The sequence below is a fragment of the Erpetoichthys calabaricus genome, chromosome 15, assembly GCF_900747795.2.
Source record: "Erpetoichthys calabaricus chromosome 15, fErpCal1.3, whole genome shotgun sequence".
Taxonomy (NCBI): domain Eukaryota; kingdom Metazoa; phylum Chordata; class Cladistia; order Polypteriformes; family Polypteridae; genus Erpetoichthys; species Erpetoichthys calabaricus.
Genome location: NC_041408.2, coordinates 61200895 through 61217377, shown reverse-complemented (window position 1 = coordinate 61217377; position 16483 = coordinate 61200895). Strand labels below are relative to the sequence as shown.

General features: G+C 33.6%; 1 protein-coding gene across 2 annotated transcripts in view; it reads left to right on the top strand.

The window, feature by feature from the left end:
- The window catches only part of wdr27 (WD repeat domain 27), a 284536-nt gene that overhangs the window by 17687 nt on the left and 250366 nt on the right, over positions 1-16483 (top strand). The window contains exons 6-12 of one of the 2 annotated variants that reach the window (XM_051919351.1): positions 3150-3201; positions 3296-3366; positions 4546-4678; positions 9481-9586; positions 13831-13934; positions 14317-14381; positions 15311-15447. In XM_051919351.1, the coding sequence (XP_051775311.1) occupies positions 3150-3201; positions 3296-3366; positions 4546-4678; positions 9481-9586; positions 13831-13934; positions 14317-14381; positions 15311-15447 (668 nt within the window). Of the gene's footprint in view, positions 1-3149; positions 3202-3295; positions 3367-4545; positions 4679-9477; positions 9587-13830; positions 13935-14316; positions 14382-15310; positions 15448-16483 lie in introns of both variants that reach the window. The other variant, XM_051919350.1, reaches the window with a different exon arrangement.

The following is a 16483-nucleotide window of genomic DNA, read 5'->3' as shown; positions in this document are numbered from 1 at the left end:
AACTGGGACAGTATGCTAATTGGTATTTGAAGTTGCACGTTTCTCCATTTTAAGTTAGATGAGAGATTTTTAAGTTTTAAAACTGTACAGTGCGACCTGTTCAAGATTTCTAAACAAAAACAGATCTTTCTCAACAAATTTGCTTACTGAAAAAGCATACCACATTTTAACAAAACTGGTCCACAGGGGGCTGAATTGTTTCATGTCGACAGATAGACAGACATGGCAGTCACAGTAGGTGCTTATGCATTATATGCATGTGCACCTAAAAAAAGGAAGGTGAAGATGTCCCAATGTAAAATGTTTGATTTTTTTTTCTACTTTAGTGCTTATACTTGATTTATAATTGACATAAGTACTGTTCATAGTGTGTGAGTTTATGCATATGATTGGTGGGAGTCGTGAGGTTTTTGAGGGTTTGTGTTTTGACAGCTGGGAGTCTTAATCTGGTTTTAGGTATTGCGCAGTAACCAAGCCTGGAGCTGCTGGGGGAAAGATCCATAATTGGCTTCAAACATTTAGCCATTAATCTGATTCTTTCCACTCTGATCCATGTCACTCAAATACAGGGATATCATAAAATTGCTTAGAAATGAGAAGGTCAGTAAGTATGGTACGGCAGCTGCACAGACAAGAAGGACTTGGCACGGGTGGTGAGAACAGCACAGGGGATTGTGGGAAGTCCTCTCCTAGACCTGGACTCTGTATATGCTGGAAGGGTGCAGAAGAGGGCCAAATGTATAGCTGCAGATCTCACCCATCCTGGAAATGGACTGTTTGTACCACTGCCTTCAGGAAAGCGGTACAGAAACATAAAAACAAATACCAGCAGACTGAAAGACAGCTTTTTCCCCAGAGCTGTGAAGTCCATCTGCCCCTGCTGATACACATACATACATCTACCCCTAACCTGCACCTCTGTAGACATGCACACACACTTTCCCTCGCAATCAAACACACACACTTGTATTCCTCCCATGCAGACCCACGCACACATATCACTGGTCTCTGCATATGTATTACATGCTGTGCACCAAAAAATGATAAAGCTGAGGTCTACGTTGATTACTTCGATTTCAACCTGTCTTAGATGGGTAGCACAGCTGGTGTTGTGATAAACTCACAAGTAAATGCTGAGCTATTGTGCCATCCCAGTTACTGATTTGGGTTTTCAATGGCTCTTATATCATCCCACCAAAGCAACACATTAATCTGTTAAACTGAAGAACATTCCCTTAAATTTGTTTTAAACAGTTTGTTTTATACAGCAGATGAAATTTCCATGACCATCATCTAGTACAATATAATAAACTACTTTTATATCTGTCATAAAATGTTTTGGAAATTAGCATATCTCACAGTTTTAGCACTTGGTTTAGATTCTTCACTTCTACAAGTACAGTAGCCCTGTAACTTTCACATATGCATATATGTGAATTTCCCCTTGGGATTAATAAAGTATCTATCTATCTATCTATCTATCTATCTATCTGTCTATCTATCTATCTATCTATCTATCTATCTATCTATCTATCTATCTATCTATCTGTCTGTCTGTCTGTCTGTCTGTCTGTCTGTCTGTCTGTCTGTCTGTCTGTCTGTCTGTCTGTCTGTGTAATGGTGATGGTTTACTTGTGGGCAGAAAATTTGTTCAGGTGTTGAATAAATCAGGTTGTACTGATTATAGCGCATTGCAATAGTATATATCATTTCAAAGCACTTACTTAAAGCTGGAAACTAGTAGTATAGGTTCTGAAAATATTTTGGCATCAGTGCAAAAGCTGATAAAATCTACATATTTCACACACAGTTTTTTTTTGTTACTGAGAACTTTGTTATTGTCAGGATTACTTGAATAATACATTTTTTGCTTTCTTAATTAATTTTGTTGATTTTTTGGGCAGTTATTTCAACGCTGTTTTATAATTTTGTTTTAAATGGATTCTTTTTTTATTATTGTTTGCATTTCAGCTGTGATTTTGAGTTTTTTTTGATTATATGGGTGCCATCATTTTGTTTTTGACTGTTATGGTACTGTATGAATGGTGTGACACAACATGAAATATCATATAGCTTCCCACGTTAAGATGTGCTCTGACATTGTTTGTAAATTAAGGGAAAGATGTAAGGAAAAAAACTTTGTTTGAGGAGTCTTCTGGTTAGAGTTTTCTGGTTTTGAATCTGATTTTCTTTACAGCTTTAAATTTAGATATCTTCTTTTTCTACAATTTAACTTTAATTATTACCAACTTTGGCTTCATCTGACATCTAATCTGTAACATCCCTTAAATCTCTGCTACTCCATAAATAAATCTAGCTCCTCTGGACTTTTATTCTGGCCCCCAACAGTCACAGCGTTTATCAGTTCATTGAATGAACATTATCAGTGTTCTTCAGTCAGGCAGGAATATGCTAATAGTTCTGTACTGGGTCTAATGTCAATTAGATGGGATGTTTTTTATTAATACCAATTTAATGGACAAATAAACAGACAATCAAAACCATTTAAACGGGCCTTTTGTTAATTACCTCCAATCCAATGCTCAACAAGAATAAAACTGTACTGTATTTAAACTTAAAGTACAGTATTTATATGAAAATACTCCTCTATTATTTGTATGAAAGTGTGCCATATACATACATGTTGTTGTTGTTATTTAAAATTTCAACCTATGTTATACTTGTAAGTACTGTTACAAATTTGACATTTTGACAGTGGATGAACTCTAAACATTTTATTGTGTTATTAGCTTTCTCTTTATTTTTCCCTACGTGAAATAAAACATTTTCTGTTTTGTTATTTTACCATTTTGAACATATATGGTTGGGATTCTTTCCAAAATTCTGAAATTTCTTTACTTCAGATTTGTGTTATGAAAAATAAAACCAATGCAATTAACAAATGCTGTAATTAAACTTTTTGATGTCCTTACTGGGGTTATTGATGCGTTACATTGCCTCCTGCATCTCAAACTTGCAACAAAAAGCAAAAAAAAAAAAAAAAAAAACACAAAAATGACAACTATGGTGTCTTTGAAATTAACAGTAAAGGAAAAAAACATTTAGTGGTGTGGGAATTATGGTCCTTAACTGCATTTGAAAGAGAATGTACTCTTTGTTTATGCATATTGATGAATATTTCTCTTTAGGTATGGAATCAAATGAGTGGTGAACTGTTGTATAAATCATCTATTTTATCAGGTATTTATATGCTTTAATATTTTAAATACAATTATTCAGTTTTTTTCCCTTCTTGTATTAATTACTCATTGTGTGGTATACTATGCCCTTCTAGCTTCTCCACTGCTCAGTCTATGTATTCATGAAGAAAGCAGACAGCTTATTGTTGGATCTGGTAATGGCCAGGTATGGTACATATATCTAACCTTTGACCAATTTGATCTTTTCATAGAAGGTTCTATTAGTAATTTGTGTATTTATTATTTTTTTATTTTTAAAAGTTATGTACTGAAGCCAGTAAGATAAACATAGACACTAATATATATATTAGTTTATTTATATATATATATATATATATATATATATATATATATATATATATATATATATATATATATATACAGTATATATATATATAAAAACTTTTTTATACAAATAAAAAAAAAAAATAAAATAAAAAAAAAAATATATATATATATATATATATACATACACACAAACCTTTTACATTTATTTGCCTAATTTTAATATTATCAAAAAAACAAACAAACAAAAAAAACTGTTGTTCATAATGTTATAATGGAATGGGAATTATTGTAACATAAATAAAGTATACACCAGGGGGCACTAACATGTTAGAAACACGTTTTTTATAGTTGAGAATCATTTCAACACATTAGTTCAAGGCTTAAAGACTCTTTAGTGAATATATATTAATATTCTTTAATAAAAAAGTCCTAATATTTGTTTTCTATTGTAGCCACCTTTTCAAAATACTATTTTGTTGTTTAAAATACCATTGGTAACATCTGTCTAAAAAAATTACTGAAAGTAAAAAAACATAATATGGTACTATACAATTAACAGTGCTTTTACCTCTTTCTTACATGGTTTTTTGTTTTATTTTCATTTAAGTATATTGTTTCTTCTCACACTATGTTTTGTTTTGCCACTTTTTAAAAATTTCATTTATATTACTTTGATAAAAAATATTTATATTTCCAGTAAATAAAATCTTTAAAGTGGCAAAATCACAATTCATGAGAGGCTAGTATATCATAATTGAAATTATATCTGTATGTGTACTGTATGTGTAATGGAGAATTTACTACCAAGATGGGGTTTACTAGCTGCAATAATTTGATTCATCATACATTTTTCTCCCACATATTTTTTTACTATTCTTTTGTTTTTTTGGCTCTGATGGACACAATAGCATTTCAAAGACTGACACCAGTCAAGAATAGTACAAAACACTCTGAACATTAGAATTGGGAAGTAGAGTATAGTACTTCAGTTGCAAAAGTAGAACACTAGACGGTCAGCTTCTGTATGTAATGTTTTTTCAATACTTCTTGCTTTTAGGTGTGGATTTTTAGCCTCATTGATGGTCATTACTATCGTGTGATTAAAGAAATTAATTTGCTGAAAAGTGAACAAAAATTCCTAAAATCTGTTGAAACATTACAGGCTCAGAATGGACAGCCAGGTGAACTCAGTATGTATTGTAAATTAATATATTTGCTGTATCATATTTGGATGTAATAAAAATGGTCTGGATTGTAGTTAAACAATTTTAAGATAAATTCAGTGCTTACCCTTTTAGTCTTTTGCTACAATCATTTTGTAATATATGTATAAGTAAAATTAAATTTAATCATCTTATATATAGACAGTCAATAATGATACATCTTCAAACTTTTTTTGGAATTACAGACAAATGGCAGCAACTGGTTATATTGATCATGCTAAAGTCTTTCAGTAGCAAATGTATGTGCATTGCAGCTGAAACTGTCTTTGAAATGAGTATTAATCATTAAGGGTAGAAGGAAATGGGGTGTAGAATTGGGTCAAACAAAGTAAAATGCTTGTAGGTTTAAAGTTATTACAGTATATTGTCTACAGCTAGTACATGATGGGTGATCAAATCGTTTTGAGACTGAACTTCAATGAGTTGTTACATGGTGTGGATTTTGTAACTGGTCAAAGGTTAGATCTTGTGCTATGAAATATGCAAATTCCAAGTTTCAAATATGTGTAGTTTACAGTTCACGTTTTTTTTTTGTTTTAGAAACAAGTGATCATGACTTCTGAGAATCTCAATAACTGAATTTTTAACACTTTAGAACAAGACAGATGTGGACATTTCATTCTCACCTAGTCAAGGTGTATTAGAATAAGTCCCCTTTATATGCTGCTTCCAAGAGGTGGGCTATAGAATTCCATCATGGAGAAATGTCTCTAGAAAATGATATAAGGCCTGACTTTCCTTCCATGTCAGTAACCAAAGAAAATGCTGCACCACTGAACGAATAATAATGGTGAATTGAAGAGTGAGGGTGTGGTGTGCGAGGTAGCAGATAAGTCTAGAAAATAGTTATGAATCAGATACTGTAGAAATTATTTATTTCCATGAACAATGAACATGATCAAGATCACTGCCTAAGGTGCCTAGAATATTGACTCCTGAAATGAATCACCACCATATGGAATGCTTCAAGGAGAATTTCAAACTAGTGAATTTAGATTTGGAGAAATTTAACAAATATTTCCTAACTGAAGATGAAATTTAGATGCCTCACTATGACCCACAATCTAAACAACAGTCAAAATTATTTAACCATGCTGATTACCTGCACCAGTTAAATTCAAGGTACAGGCTAGTGATAGGATAATCATGTGCACAATGTTTAGTGACATCAAAAGTGAAGCTCATATTTATTAAATGCCTCAGGAAGCCCACATAACCAGTCTCTATTAACCTGATTTGTTTTGGCATTTGTGCCAGTCAGTCAGGGAAAAATGGTGAGGTAACTGGTTAACCATTCCCTTTCTTCTTTATAACAATGTGCCCACTGACAATGCATGAGTTGCAGAGGTTGCTGTGCAAGAATAGTTATTAGGAGGTGCTACACCGACCCTGTACTCCAGACTTAGATGTGTTTTAACAGCATCTGTCCCCTAGTTTAAGGGGATATACTATGCCAATGACAAAGGAGTCAAATTAGCTAGTGGTTGCACGAGAAAGACATAGAAAGCTTTGTTAGCACCACAAGTTTATTAGTGTTTAAGAGAATTATGTAAAAAAAAAGGGTAAAGTTTCACTGGTGTTTCTCCTAATAGTTCAGACTTAAAATATTTTGATCACACTTCATATTTCTGATGATGATTAGATTATAAAAGCAAATTAACCAGAGATTAAAACAATAAGTAAATGAATACAGCTTTAAAATCTTAACATATATTTAGAACTTATGTTTTTGCTCAAAGTAACTCACAAATTGTATTAGGACAATTTATGAGCTAAGTAGTAGATCAGTAAGGCTACATAATCAATGAGAGAGAACTTAAATACTGCTCACAATATGATGTGTGATAAAATATATGAATTGTCTGAAATGCCTTTAAGATTTTAGCAAGGAGTGAAAAATGAGCCTTGAGTTAAGAATCAGAAGTATACAAGTGTGTCTATGTGCTAATAAACCTAAATATTAACAATGATTTTATGGCTTTCTATTCTCATATATCACACTGAATGTAATCCTCTGAAGTGCCTTTTATGAGAATGCTTTTCTCTTGGTTAGTTTATTTTAGTCTTTCTGTATTAAAAGTGAAGGAGAGAAACCATAAGAAAGTGCCTGAATAGTAATGGCCTCTTTGTTCTTCAGCCAAAATAGACACCATGTGGTTTTCCTTGACTGTTTGCAACTGCTGAGAAAGGAAACCCAAGTCAAGACGATAGAGAAAAAGAGTCTGAATTGTCACTCTGTATAGTGACGATTAATTGTCCATATCTACAGTGCCTGAGTTTATGTGAACTATACATCTCTGATGGAGGGGAGGCAGAGGCCTACATAATTTTTCTCCAATTCACAAAGCACCCATAAATCAACTTAAATATCCTGAGGCTTTCTTGTTGAGTCCCCCCGACTAGTTACCCAGGAGGTCAATGGTAAAAGTCCAAAGATTACCCTTGATCGGCATAAAAACAGAACTGTTTGTCATCTTAAGAAGTTTAATGTCTTTTTTCCTGCTGCAATAATCAAGTAAAGGTCTGCTGTATAATATAGGACACTTTTGCACAGGAATTATAACGACTTGGGCTTATGTAACTCGGACAGTAGGAATGATCATGATTTTGTGAGGTTTACTGAGAGATGTCCATTGGTGACTTGAAATCTGATGATTGTCTTGTCCTACTAGCAGTAATTAAGCATTATCTGTTTGAACTTTTTCAATCTTTAAGTTCCATTTCTGCTCACCTCTGGGGTGGTCGTCAGATATGGTTTATCTGGTGGGACGTCAAACATTCAAACACTTAATAAGTTTCCCAACAAATTCCAGAATTTCTATTGGTTAATCTAAATACAGCTTTCAAGAAATCAGTAAATTAGTTTTTATTTTATGTAATGCAATTAGCAGTCAGGTTGTATCATGACAGTTTTAAAAAGCCACCAATAATGCAATACAGCATTAAAAACATAAACTAATCAGTATTGTAAAAGTTTACTGTAAAAACCAAATAAATGGAAAATAAAAACAGCACTAACAGGTAGCTAGAAAAGCTCTCCAGTATACTTTACTTTTAGTGAAAAATGTTTTAGCTTCAATATACAGTGTATAATTTCTTTACTAATATCTACTCTATACTGTATATATAAAATCCTAAGCCTAAAAGTGCCATGATTTTGTGCAACGATTTTATGTAACTTTTTAATGTCACTTTTTTTGTCACGCTTTAAATCGGGTTTATTTTAAAACCTACATATATATGTTTAGTATCATTATTTTCAGAATTTATCAAACCTTAATGTGATGTTGTTAGATTTTCAGATTCTTATTCCGCTTTTAAACTATAAACTAAAATATCAAGAACCCACATCCCGCGAAACAAGACTTTGTGCCAGGAGATTTAACCACGCCCGGAGCCAGAAATAAAAGACAAAGAGTAGATGACAAAGACAGGTACTGTACAGGATTTTAAATGTTCGAAGCACCATGCGAGATGTAGATCACACGGCATGGAAACAGCAGCAATCCAGCAGCTGTTCAAGCAAAGAGGAGGTAAAAAAAACTGTATTTGTTTCCCATTGCATCACCGTTTAAGAGGGGGTTTCGGAGGTGCGACCGCATCTCCTTGGGGTGCGCTCAGCCCCCCCTCTTCACAACACGAGCGGCAGAGACGCGAAGTGGCTGGAGCGTAGCACAGGCCAAGGGAGTTGGCGAGCGAAGCGAGCAGGGGACAAGCCCCCAGTATAGAAATATTATTATAAGTGAATGCCATACTAGTTTTGATGAACTGAAGCAGAATTTAAGTAATACACATTTCATATAAATTGCAATTTTGTTTTGAAAAGTATGTTAGTTTTTGAAGAGTCACTTGGATCTTCAAAATACATAGACTTTGTAAAGCATGCCGTACACTAATCGTTCTTAGGGTGTGAGATATTTTAAATAAATCCTGGAACTGTACACAATTCATTAGTTATCATCAGCAAAATAAGAAAACCTTATAAATAAATAAATCCCTGTTTTAGAACAATATCTTAGCAAAAAATGACCAATAACAACAGATACAAGAACTCTTCAGCCAAAGTACTGTTGAATCAGCGAATTTAGGGCAATTTTCTGAATTTATGTTTAGGAAGTTAAGCAGAAGGTCTAAATATTTTCTTTTTTTGCTTGAAATGGGATTAATTCTCTCTGTTCTAGTATGCATATATACTCAGTTTATTGGCTCAGTGTAAAAATGATTTTCATAATTGTCTGTCTGCTCACTGTCTACACCAGGGTTTGACAAGTGCATTGGTTTCGATTCCAACTTATTCTAAAGTTAACTGATTTTTGAACAGTTCTTCAACTAGAAATTAATGCATTCTATTATGCATAATTTATAACTTTAAAATGTTTCTCATTTAAAATTCACTATAAAAATATTATCCTGGGTCTTCATAAAGCTTTAAGTACTCAATTTATGAAGTATTTGATTACATGGATAAAATATTCAAAAGGAGATATTGAAAAAGGTCTTTGAGGAAACCATGATCTTATTAGTTATAACTCAGTCTTTGTCATTCTTGATCATCAGATTCTGGTTATTGTAAGTGACAAGATTAGGTGTTTTCATTTGTATTGTACCTTGGCTCAGGGCTGTTTAGTTAAAGGCCACATTTATATTTCATTGTCATATAGACTACGAACCATATAAATCATTGATCAACTGGAAAAAGGGAAATGAATTTTTTATGATGAGAGTGACAGGGTGAACAAAAATTTAGATATATGTATATTTTTAAGCAGGATTCTCCACAAACATCAATGAAGATGAAGAAATAATTGAGACATCAAAGTCAATTCTTAGAATAACACCATGCAGCAGCTCATCTTTAAGTGAGGATGCTCACAGGTAATAATAATAATAATAATTCTTTACATTTCTATAGCACTTTTCAATAGCTCTTAAATGTAGATATGTGGTTTCCTTTGCAAATTGCTGTAATATAACATTGTGCATGAAGATTTGTTTATGCATAGACAACACAAGAGCACATTTTCAACATACATCAAATATCTTGCTTAATGAAACTGTCCTTAACTTTTAATCCCATAACATGTTTTGAATTTAACTGGTAGGAGAATAAAGAGTGTCTGATTTTTACACAGTGATTTTCAATCCTGCTGCTTTATAATGAAAAGGCTTTGGGGTAACCCCTCCTTACATAAACCCCTTTATCAAATTCACAGATTATTTTCTTATTGTGCCACAGTTCCATGTCACACCTGCCATTTGCCTATGCTTACACATACAAACGTTTTGGGATGTACAGTTCCCAATTGCAATGCAATTTCACCCTGGACAATGGTTCATTACCTTCTGTCAGTAGTTCTTTCACACATCACCCAGGTATGACTGCCATTGTAGCGTACTGATGGAGGCCCAATCTTCACCCCGACTCACCTAGTTGAGAAAGGAGGTTGGCTTACAGTCCCAGATGACTTATTGTCTGATTTTATATAAATAATCTAAAATCTGGTGTGATTCTGTCCCTGAGGCAAAGGGGCTCATATATCAGAGTTGCAACACAAATCAAGCACTACCATTGGGTATATAACATTGATCCCAGTGCACTCACCCACTCACACACTGCTGCATTGCATGGCTTACAGAATTTCAGTCATCACGGTACTGATAGGCCCTGTCACACAGATATATCTATGCAGATGCTTTGCATTTTTTCTTCAATCAAGAAGATAGAAACTCCTTGTAAATAGTAATAAATGCATATATTTTTTACCAATTGCTAGTTTGTGGCCATTTATTGTGTTTTGTCTATATTTATTTGTTCCGTCATTTGTTGTTTGAGGCACAGTGGCACAATTGTAAGCACTGCAGCCTCATAGCTCAGGTCACATTTTTGGCCAGAGTAATCAGTCTTACATACTTGGAAGACACTACCATAGACCTCAGGGACATTTGACCAATGCACCATTATAATGCACTCAAAACTAATCCAGGTCACATTTCTCCTTTGACTTCAATGCATTTTGTATTGTTTGATGAAATTTCTGAACATTTCTCCAATTTCAAAATGAACTCTGGGGGGCTTTCTCTTGCCGAATACAGACAAGAGCCTATCCTGGTGTTCCAACTCCCAGTGACACTAATATGCAAATATTTGATTTAGAATAATGGATAGTCAAATAAACTATCCTTTTGTTTAATGACTTGCATGAAGTGACTTTATGAGGAGTAAAGTCAGCTTCCCCGACACCCAGTAGTTTAGAAAGTGCAATAAGAAAATTGATAACTGGGACTTCAAAAGAAGGTGCGTTTATTTGGTCAAGAAAGTACAATATGGTAACATCTTATTATTTTAGCATTAAATTACCAGTAAATTTAGGCCAATGTTAAGGGTGGTATTCTGTCAAAGGGTTTTGGTGGAATGATCTACCTGTTCAGACTTTTCCTTTACACATATGAGATCATAAAGTATGCACTTTCAGTATTTAAGAATGACTTATTATGGGTGTTCGTATGATTTTTTTCTTCTAACCAAAGTGGGTTTCTCCATTGTGCCCATTGCTTTTACTTGTTGACACTCTACAAGAAAGTTGAATCAGAAAAGAGACGGAAGGATTATTGTTTACCAGGTTGTGTTATAATTGATTCTGAAGTATGTATGGATACGGCTAGTCTATATTTTTTTTAATTTTGCCACAGATTCACTTAAATAAAGTCACACGGTAGCCAGTATTATGCCTTACTTTAGAAGTCTTTTGAAATTCCAACAGTAAAATTCAACATGGCATTCCAGTTGTTTTTGATTGTTATTATTTAAATTGGATGTGATTTGGATAATGAAGAAATTACTTGTAACAAAAAATATGGTAAGGGGCAATCAAGCATCAGTGAATACCCTGAAAGGCAAAGGCAAAAAGTAACAAAATGCTGTTGTCATTGAGAGGTGACAGAAGCAAAGTTAGTTACTTACTCTTTAAACATTCAGGATGCTTCTTGGAACAAAAGCAGACATAGGAGTTGCCCTAGAGCCAGAAATATGAAACCCACTTCTAAGAAAGTGAAGCTTTAAAATCTTAACTCTAAAGTTTATGGTTATGCTGAATATTAATATTGTTTAACTGTTGGCATGTGTTATTTTTCCTTAGAGCTACAATATGCAAAAATTCCAAATAAAATATTAATTCTATCAACCAGAAAATCAGATTATGTGCTAGGTCTTCTGGTACCTTTTTATTAAGGGTAATGATCTTGACCTTTTATATGGAATTTCTGTCATTAACTTTCGTATGAAGAAATGATTCACAGTAGGACTGTATTTATTACAAGTCACTTATTTGTATTCAACGTAAAAGGCATTTTATTGTGTAATTGTGAAAAAAGGTTCTGTCACAGTTCTGTGGCTTAAAAATGCTTGAAGTGTAATTAAATCAGTGTAAAAAGTTTGTTGGGTTGCAAACTAGTAGCTGCATATTTAATTTTATATCTTAAAACCTTGTCTTGAAAAATGTGTCTTGATTGTTTTTGTGCTTACTACGGTATATACTTGCATACGGAAATGCGAACTGCAGATTTTGTAAATTATTTTTATAGGGGTTATTTTTAGAAATAAAAACATGAAGACTGCACATTTTAATGATACTTGATGGAAGATTTTATAGGTACTGTAATGCTTTTAAGGTATTATATGGCAACCAAATCAAAAGCAGATGTTCAGGGTTTTTAAGTTCATTATGTTATAGGCATGTTTGAAAAGAACTGAATTTAACTGTAAATGTGTGAAATCTGCTAAATTATTATCTATATAGATAGACAGAAATTAATTTGGTATTGATGGGTACTGTTTTTACATGTAATCCACTGTTAGTCTAGTTGTAAGCAGTGATATGAAAGGAAACAGTTAAAATTAATTTATTAGGAAATAAGTCTCTCTGTTATAATAAAAATCCTGGGACGAGGCAAGACTTTTTAGCCTGTGACGAGACATGACTTTTTCAGAGAGATACTTTCACATCCCGCAAGACGAGACTTTGTGCCAAGAGATTTAACCATGCCTGGGGCCGGAAATAAAAGACAAAGAGTAGATGACAAAGTAGAATGTCATAAACAATTCAAAAACATTGGTACGATACACATGCAGAGCATGTTAAAGATAATTAAAGTACTAAAATTCGAAAGTCTCACAAAAATGATAGGAAAGATCGCATTAGCACAAACAAATGGAAATTATTACTCGGTGAAATAACGGAACAGTGAAAAGAGATCAAATATATTGTTCAGATTTAAACTTTAAGTCAGAGACTTGTAGATTGTCTAATTCGTGTTGCCATCAGGGAAAAGTAGTGTTTCTTCCCAATGAAGAGGCGTATCCACGAGAATTAAAAGATTTGTTTTTTGGTGAAAGAGAAATCCACATACATGAGCGGCAGAAACATGAAGTGGCTGGCACGTAGCGCAGGCCGGGGGGTGGGGGTGGTGGGGGGTTTTATAAACTTTATTATATAACTGTATAACTTTATTATAAACTAGCCGTCCCCCGCGGCCTCACCCACGTAGTAGTGAAACAGGACAAACTTTAAAAATAAATAAACAAACAAGTGTCACTAGCTAAGCAGATGCAAGGTCCGCTCCAAAACATGGCCAGAGGTAGAGTGATTCGAACGGAGGCTGGCATGTGAGTGTGGAGGGCCCCGCCCGGCTCCCCACTCCTGACATCATGCTTCCCTTTCCCATTGGCCCACAGGCTCTGTCTAGACTAGCTTGAATAAATTGCTCCTGCAAGTGGACTATGATACATAGCGCAATAAGAGAAGTTGCAAAATCAACCGGAATGTTCAAGCAAATTACAGAAAAAAACCTGATCTAAATCTGTTAAGTAGTTCTCTCATGAAAAATGGACAGACTTAGAGACAGACGTTGGATTTTATATATAGAGAGAGATTATACATTTATTTTGCTTAGTAAGACATAAATATATTTTTTACAAAATTAATTGCGTTGCCGCACCCACTACACTACACAACCAGTGCATGCTCCCTAACTTGACAAAATTAATCGTCTATTTTGTTCTTTTCTGGGTAAACATAAATTGTTTAACTTTTTAATTAATGTAATTTTGTTTTGTATTTTAGCTTTTTGAGTAACAGTTTGAACAGTGTTTGGATTGGAAGTGCCGATGGCTTGTACATAATTAATCTGGATACTTCTGAGCTTGAAATTGCCTTATATTTTACAGGTAATTTGTTCCCATCTGCTCCCTTACTGTAATAATTGAATCTTTGGACATATGTGTTTCTTTATAAATAAATGAACACATTGAGGCAGCATTTCTATTCACTGCATCACAATGCCACTTCTTGAGTAAACATAGTACTAATATTCAAGTATAAGGTGCAATACTGTCATTTTATTTGACTTTTGCAACTTCACTCTGTATGAATGTTTTATTTACGATTCCAATGCATTACTATGTAGTGAGAGTTCATTTGTAAGGCAATATCTTGTTAGTATATTTAATTACATAATGCGCAATTTTGATAAATTTTAAATGTCAGAACAGATGTTGTGATATTTGGATTTATATGTACAGAATATAATATTTATGTGATTGAATGCAGATTTCCCTGGTTTAAGCATTATAGTTGCTGGATCATGCGCTGTCCACCACGGAACTACTAATAATGTAAGTGTTCTTTGCATGAAGTTACTGTATTTTAGCATAAATTGTAGTTTCTAAGTGTTCAAAACAATTTCATAGAAAATATAAATTCATAATGTATATTGATCTAATACAGACCTTTTTGTTTATCATATTATAATCTTTAAACTTAAGGATTTTCTGTTGCCTTGAGGATATCACTTATTCTCATTACCTTTATCGGAGCACACTTTTTTAGCAAGTCATTCTACCCTGCAGAGACTGGACCCAGCCATTCCTTTAATGGACACTCTTAAACACTGTAAAAGGCTGAAAAAAGACCAACAATCTGAGTTTTATAGCAAACCTTTTCAGGTAATTGTTTCTCTCCAAACAGATTCTAAGACATCAGACCCAAACAAAGGGGGTAAAAGTTCAAAAGTAATCTGATTACTGCTCATTCCATGCCTCATTCCCTTGACCCTGATCTGCAGCTCAGAGTTTTAAAACAAAGAATGACATTATTGGTATACAATGCTGAGATGAAATACATTTTGTAAAGTTTTAGGGATAACTGTCTTGGACAATGTAAAGAGCTAAATAATCTACTGTGCCCTGCTCGATGTGTTACTTCATGACTCTCACCAGAGTAAGCCATGTAGAAAATATACAATATTTTTTATTATGTAAAGCTTTAATAATTCACTGCTCTTTTTTCTCTCTGGGAGTCTTGTCAGAACTCGTATAGCAACTTTACAAAGAAGACTGACATAATATAGTATTCTGTTATAATATGTGTATAACAGAAATTCTTAATGTTTCCATATTGCTAAGCTTTTTGTGGCTAAACTATGTAGCATTATAGGTCGACATATGACAAAGTATAATTTAACAATTAGCAGGAAAAGTTACTTTATTGTTTTTATTTTTGTTTATTTTTTATTATTTTATTTACTTTTATTATTTTATTTTAGGTTTTCACTGTCATCACTTCAATGTTTGAAAATAAAATTTCTCTGCTTGAGCTAAATCTCTCAGCTGTGACTAAAAAACTTCACTCTCTGAAAAGTCAAGCTTGCTGTATGGAAGAATGTCTAGCTGTGGTTGCCAGGTATGCATTATTTTTTGTGTAACTATAAACCTTAAGCAATTGTCAAATGCCATCGAGTATTAAAATATAATTTTAGAATTCTTAGAATGTGGGAGGATGTTAATAACTGTAAAGATTTTTTAACAATTTATACACTGGATTAGAATTAATCATAATAATGTAATGTGGGATTCTGTTTCCTGTTGGACGAATCTGCTGCCTTTAGAGACATAAATTGAGTAATTTCAGAAATACAGGCTATTACAAGCTTCCAAAAATACAAAATATCATCCTATGGGTATTCAAAATACAGGATATGGGCAGACACTTTTGAACATCTGCCTTAAAGTTTTATACCACTTCAGATTACATAGAGTTGCAATTGAAAATGAAAACACTGTAACAGATACTAGCCTCTAGTTTACCATGGCCTCTTGGGATTACACCTATAAACGTTCTGTTGGTTGTAATGATTTTAAAATAAGTAAGATACATTATACCTTATATCCACATCTCCTAAGATCTTAGAAATAAATACAGCTGAGTGTTTTCTGTTCATGACTGTGAGAGACCTCCAGGGACATCTCAGATTACTGCAAGAAGTGGTGGTACTGGGCCAGTAGGAGGCATTCATGTTTTGTCCCTGCTCTGTGGTTTAATGATAAAAGACACTGTGCTAAAGCATTTATTAGAAAAAAAAATTGGGATTTTTTCCTCAAGTGATGTGATTTGTAGTAATTTTGCTTATTTTTAAGTGCTGCTGTTTAAAAAAATCCTTAAGAATTTAGTTGACTCAGTAACCGCAACTCTCTCAGATATAGTATCTGTAGCGTAATACGTTTATGTGAACTGGCACAGTGGTTTGTGATGCTACCTCACATGTGTAGAATCATGTATTCTTTTCCTGATCACTGTCAGTGTGACCCGCAGGCCGCATCTGGCACACCAGACAGTTTCATATGGCCCCTTTCATGTTTTAATTTCACTATTTAATCTGGCTTCCAAATCAATCTTTCATTTTCTGCCACAAGCCAATGTAACCTTTCACTGGCTACAA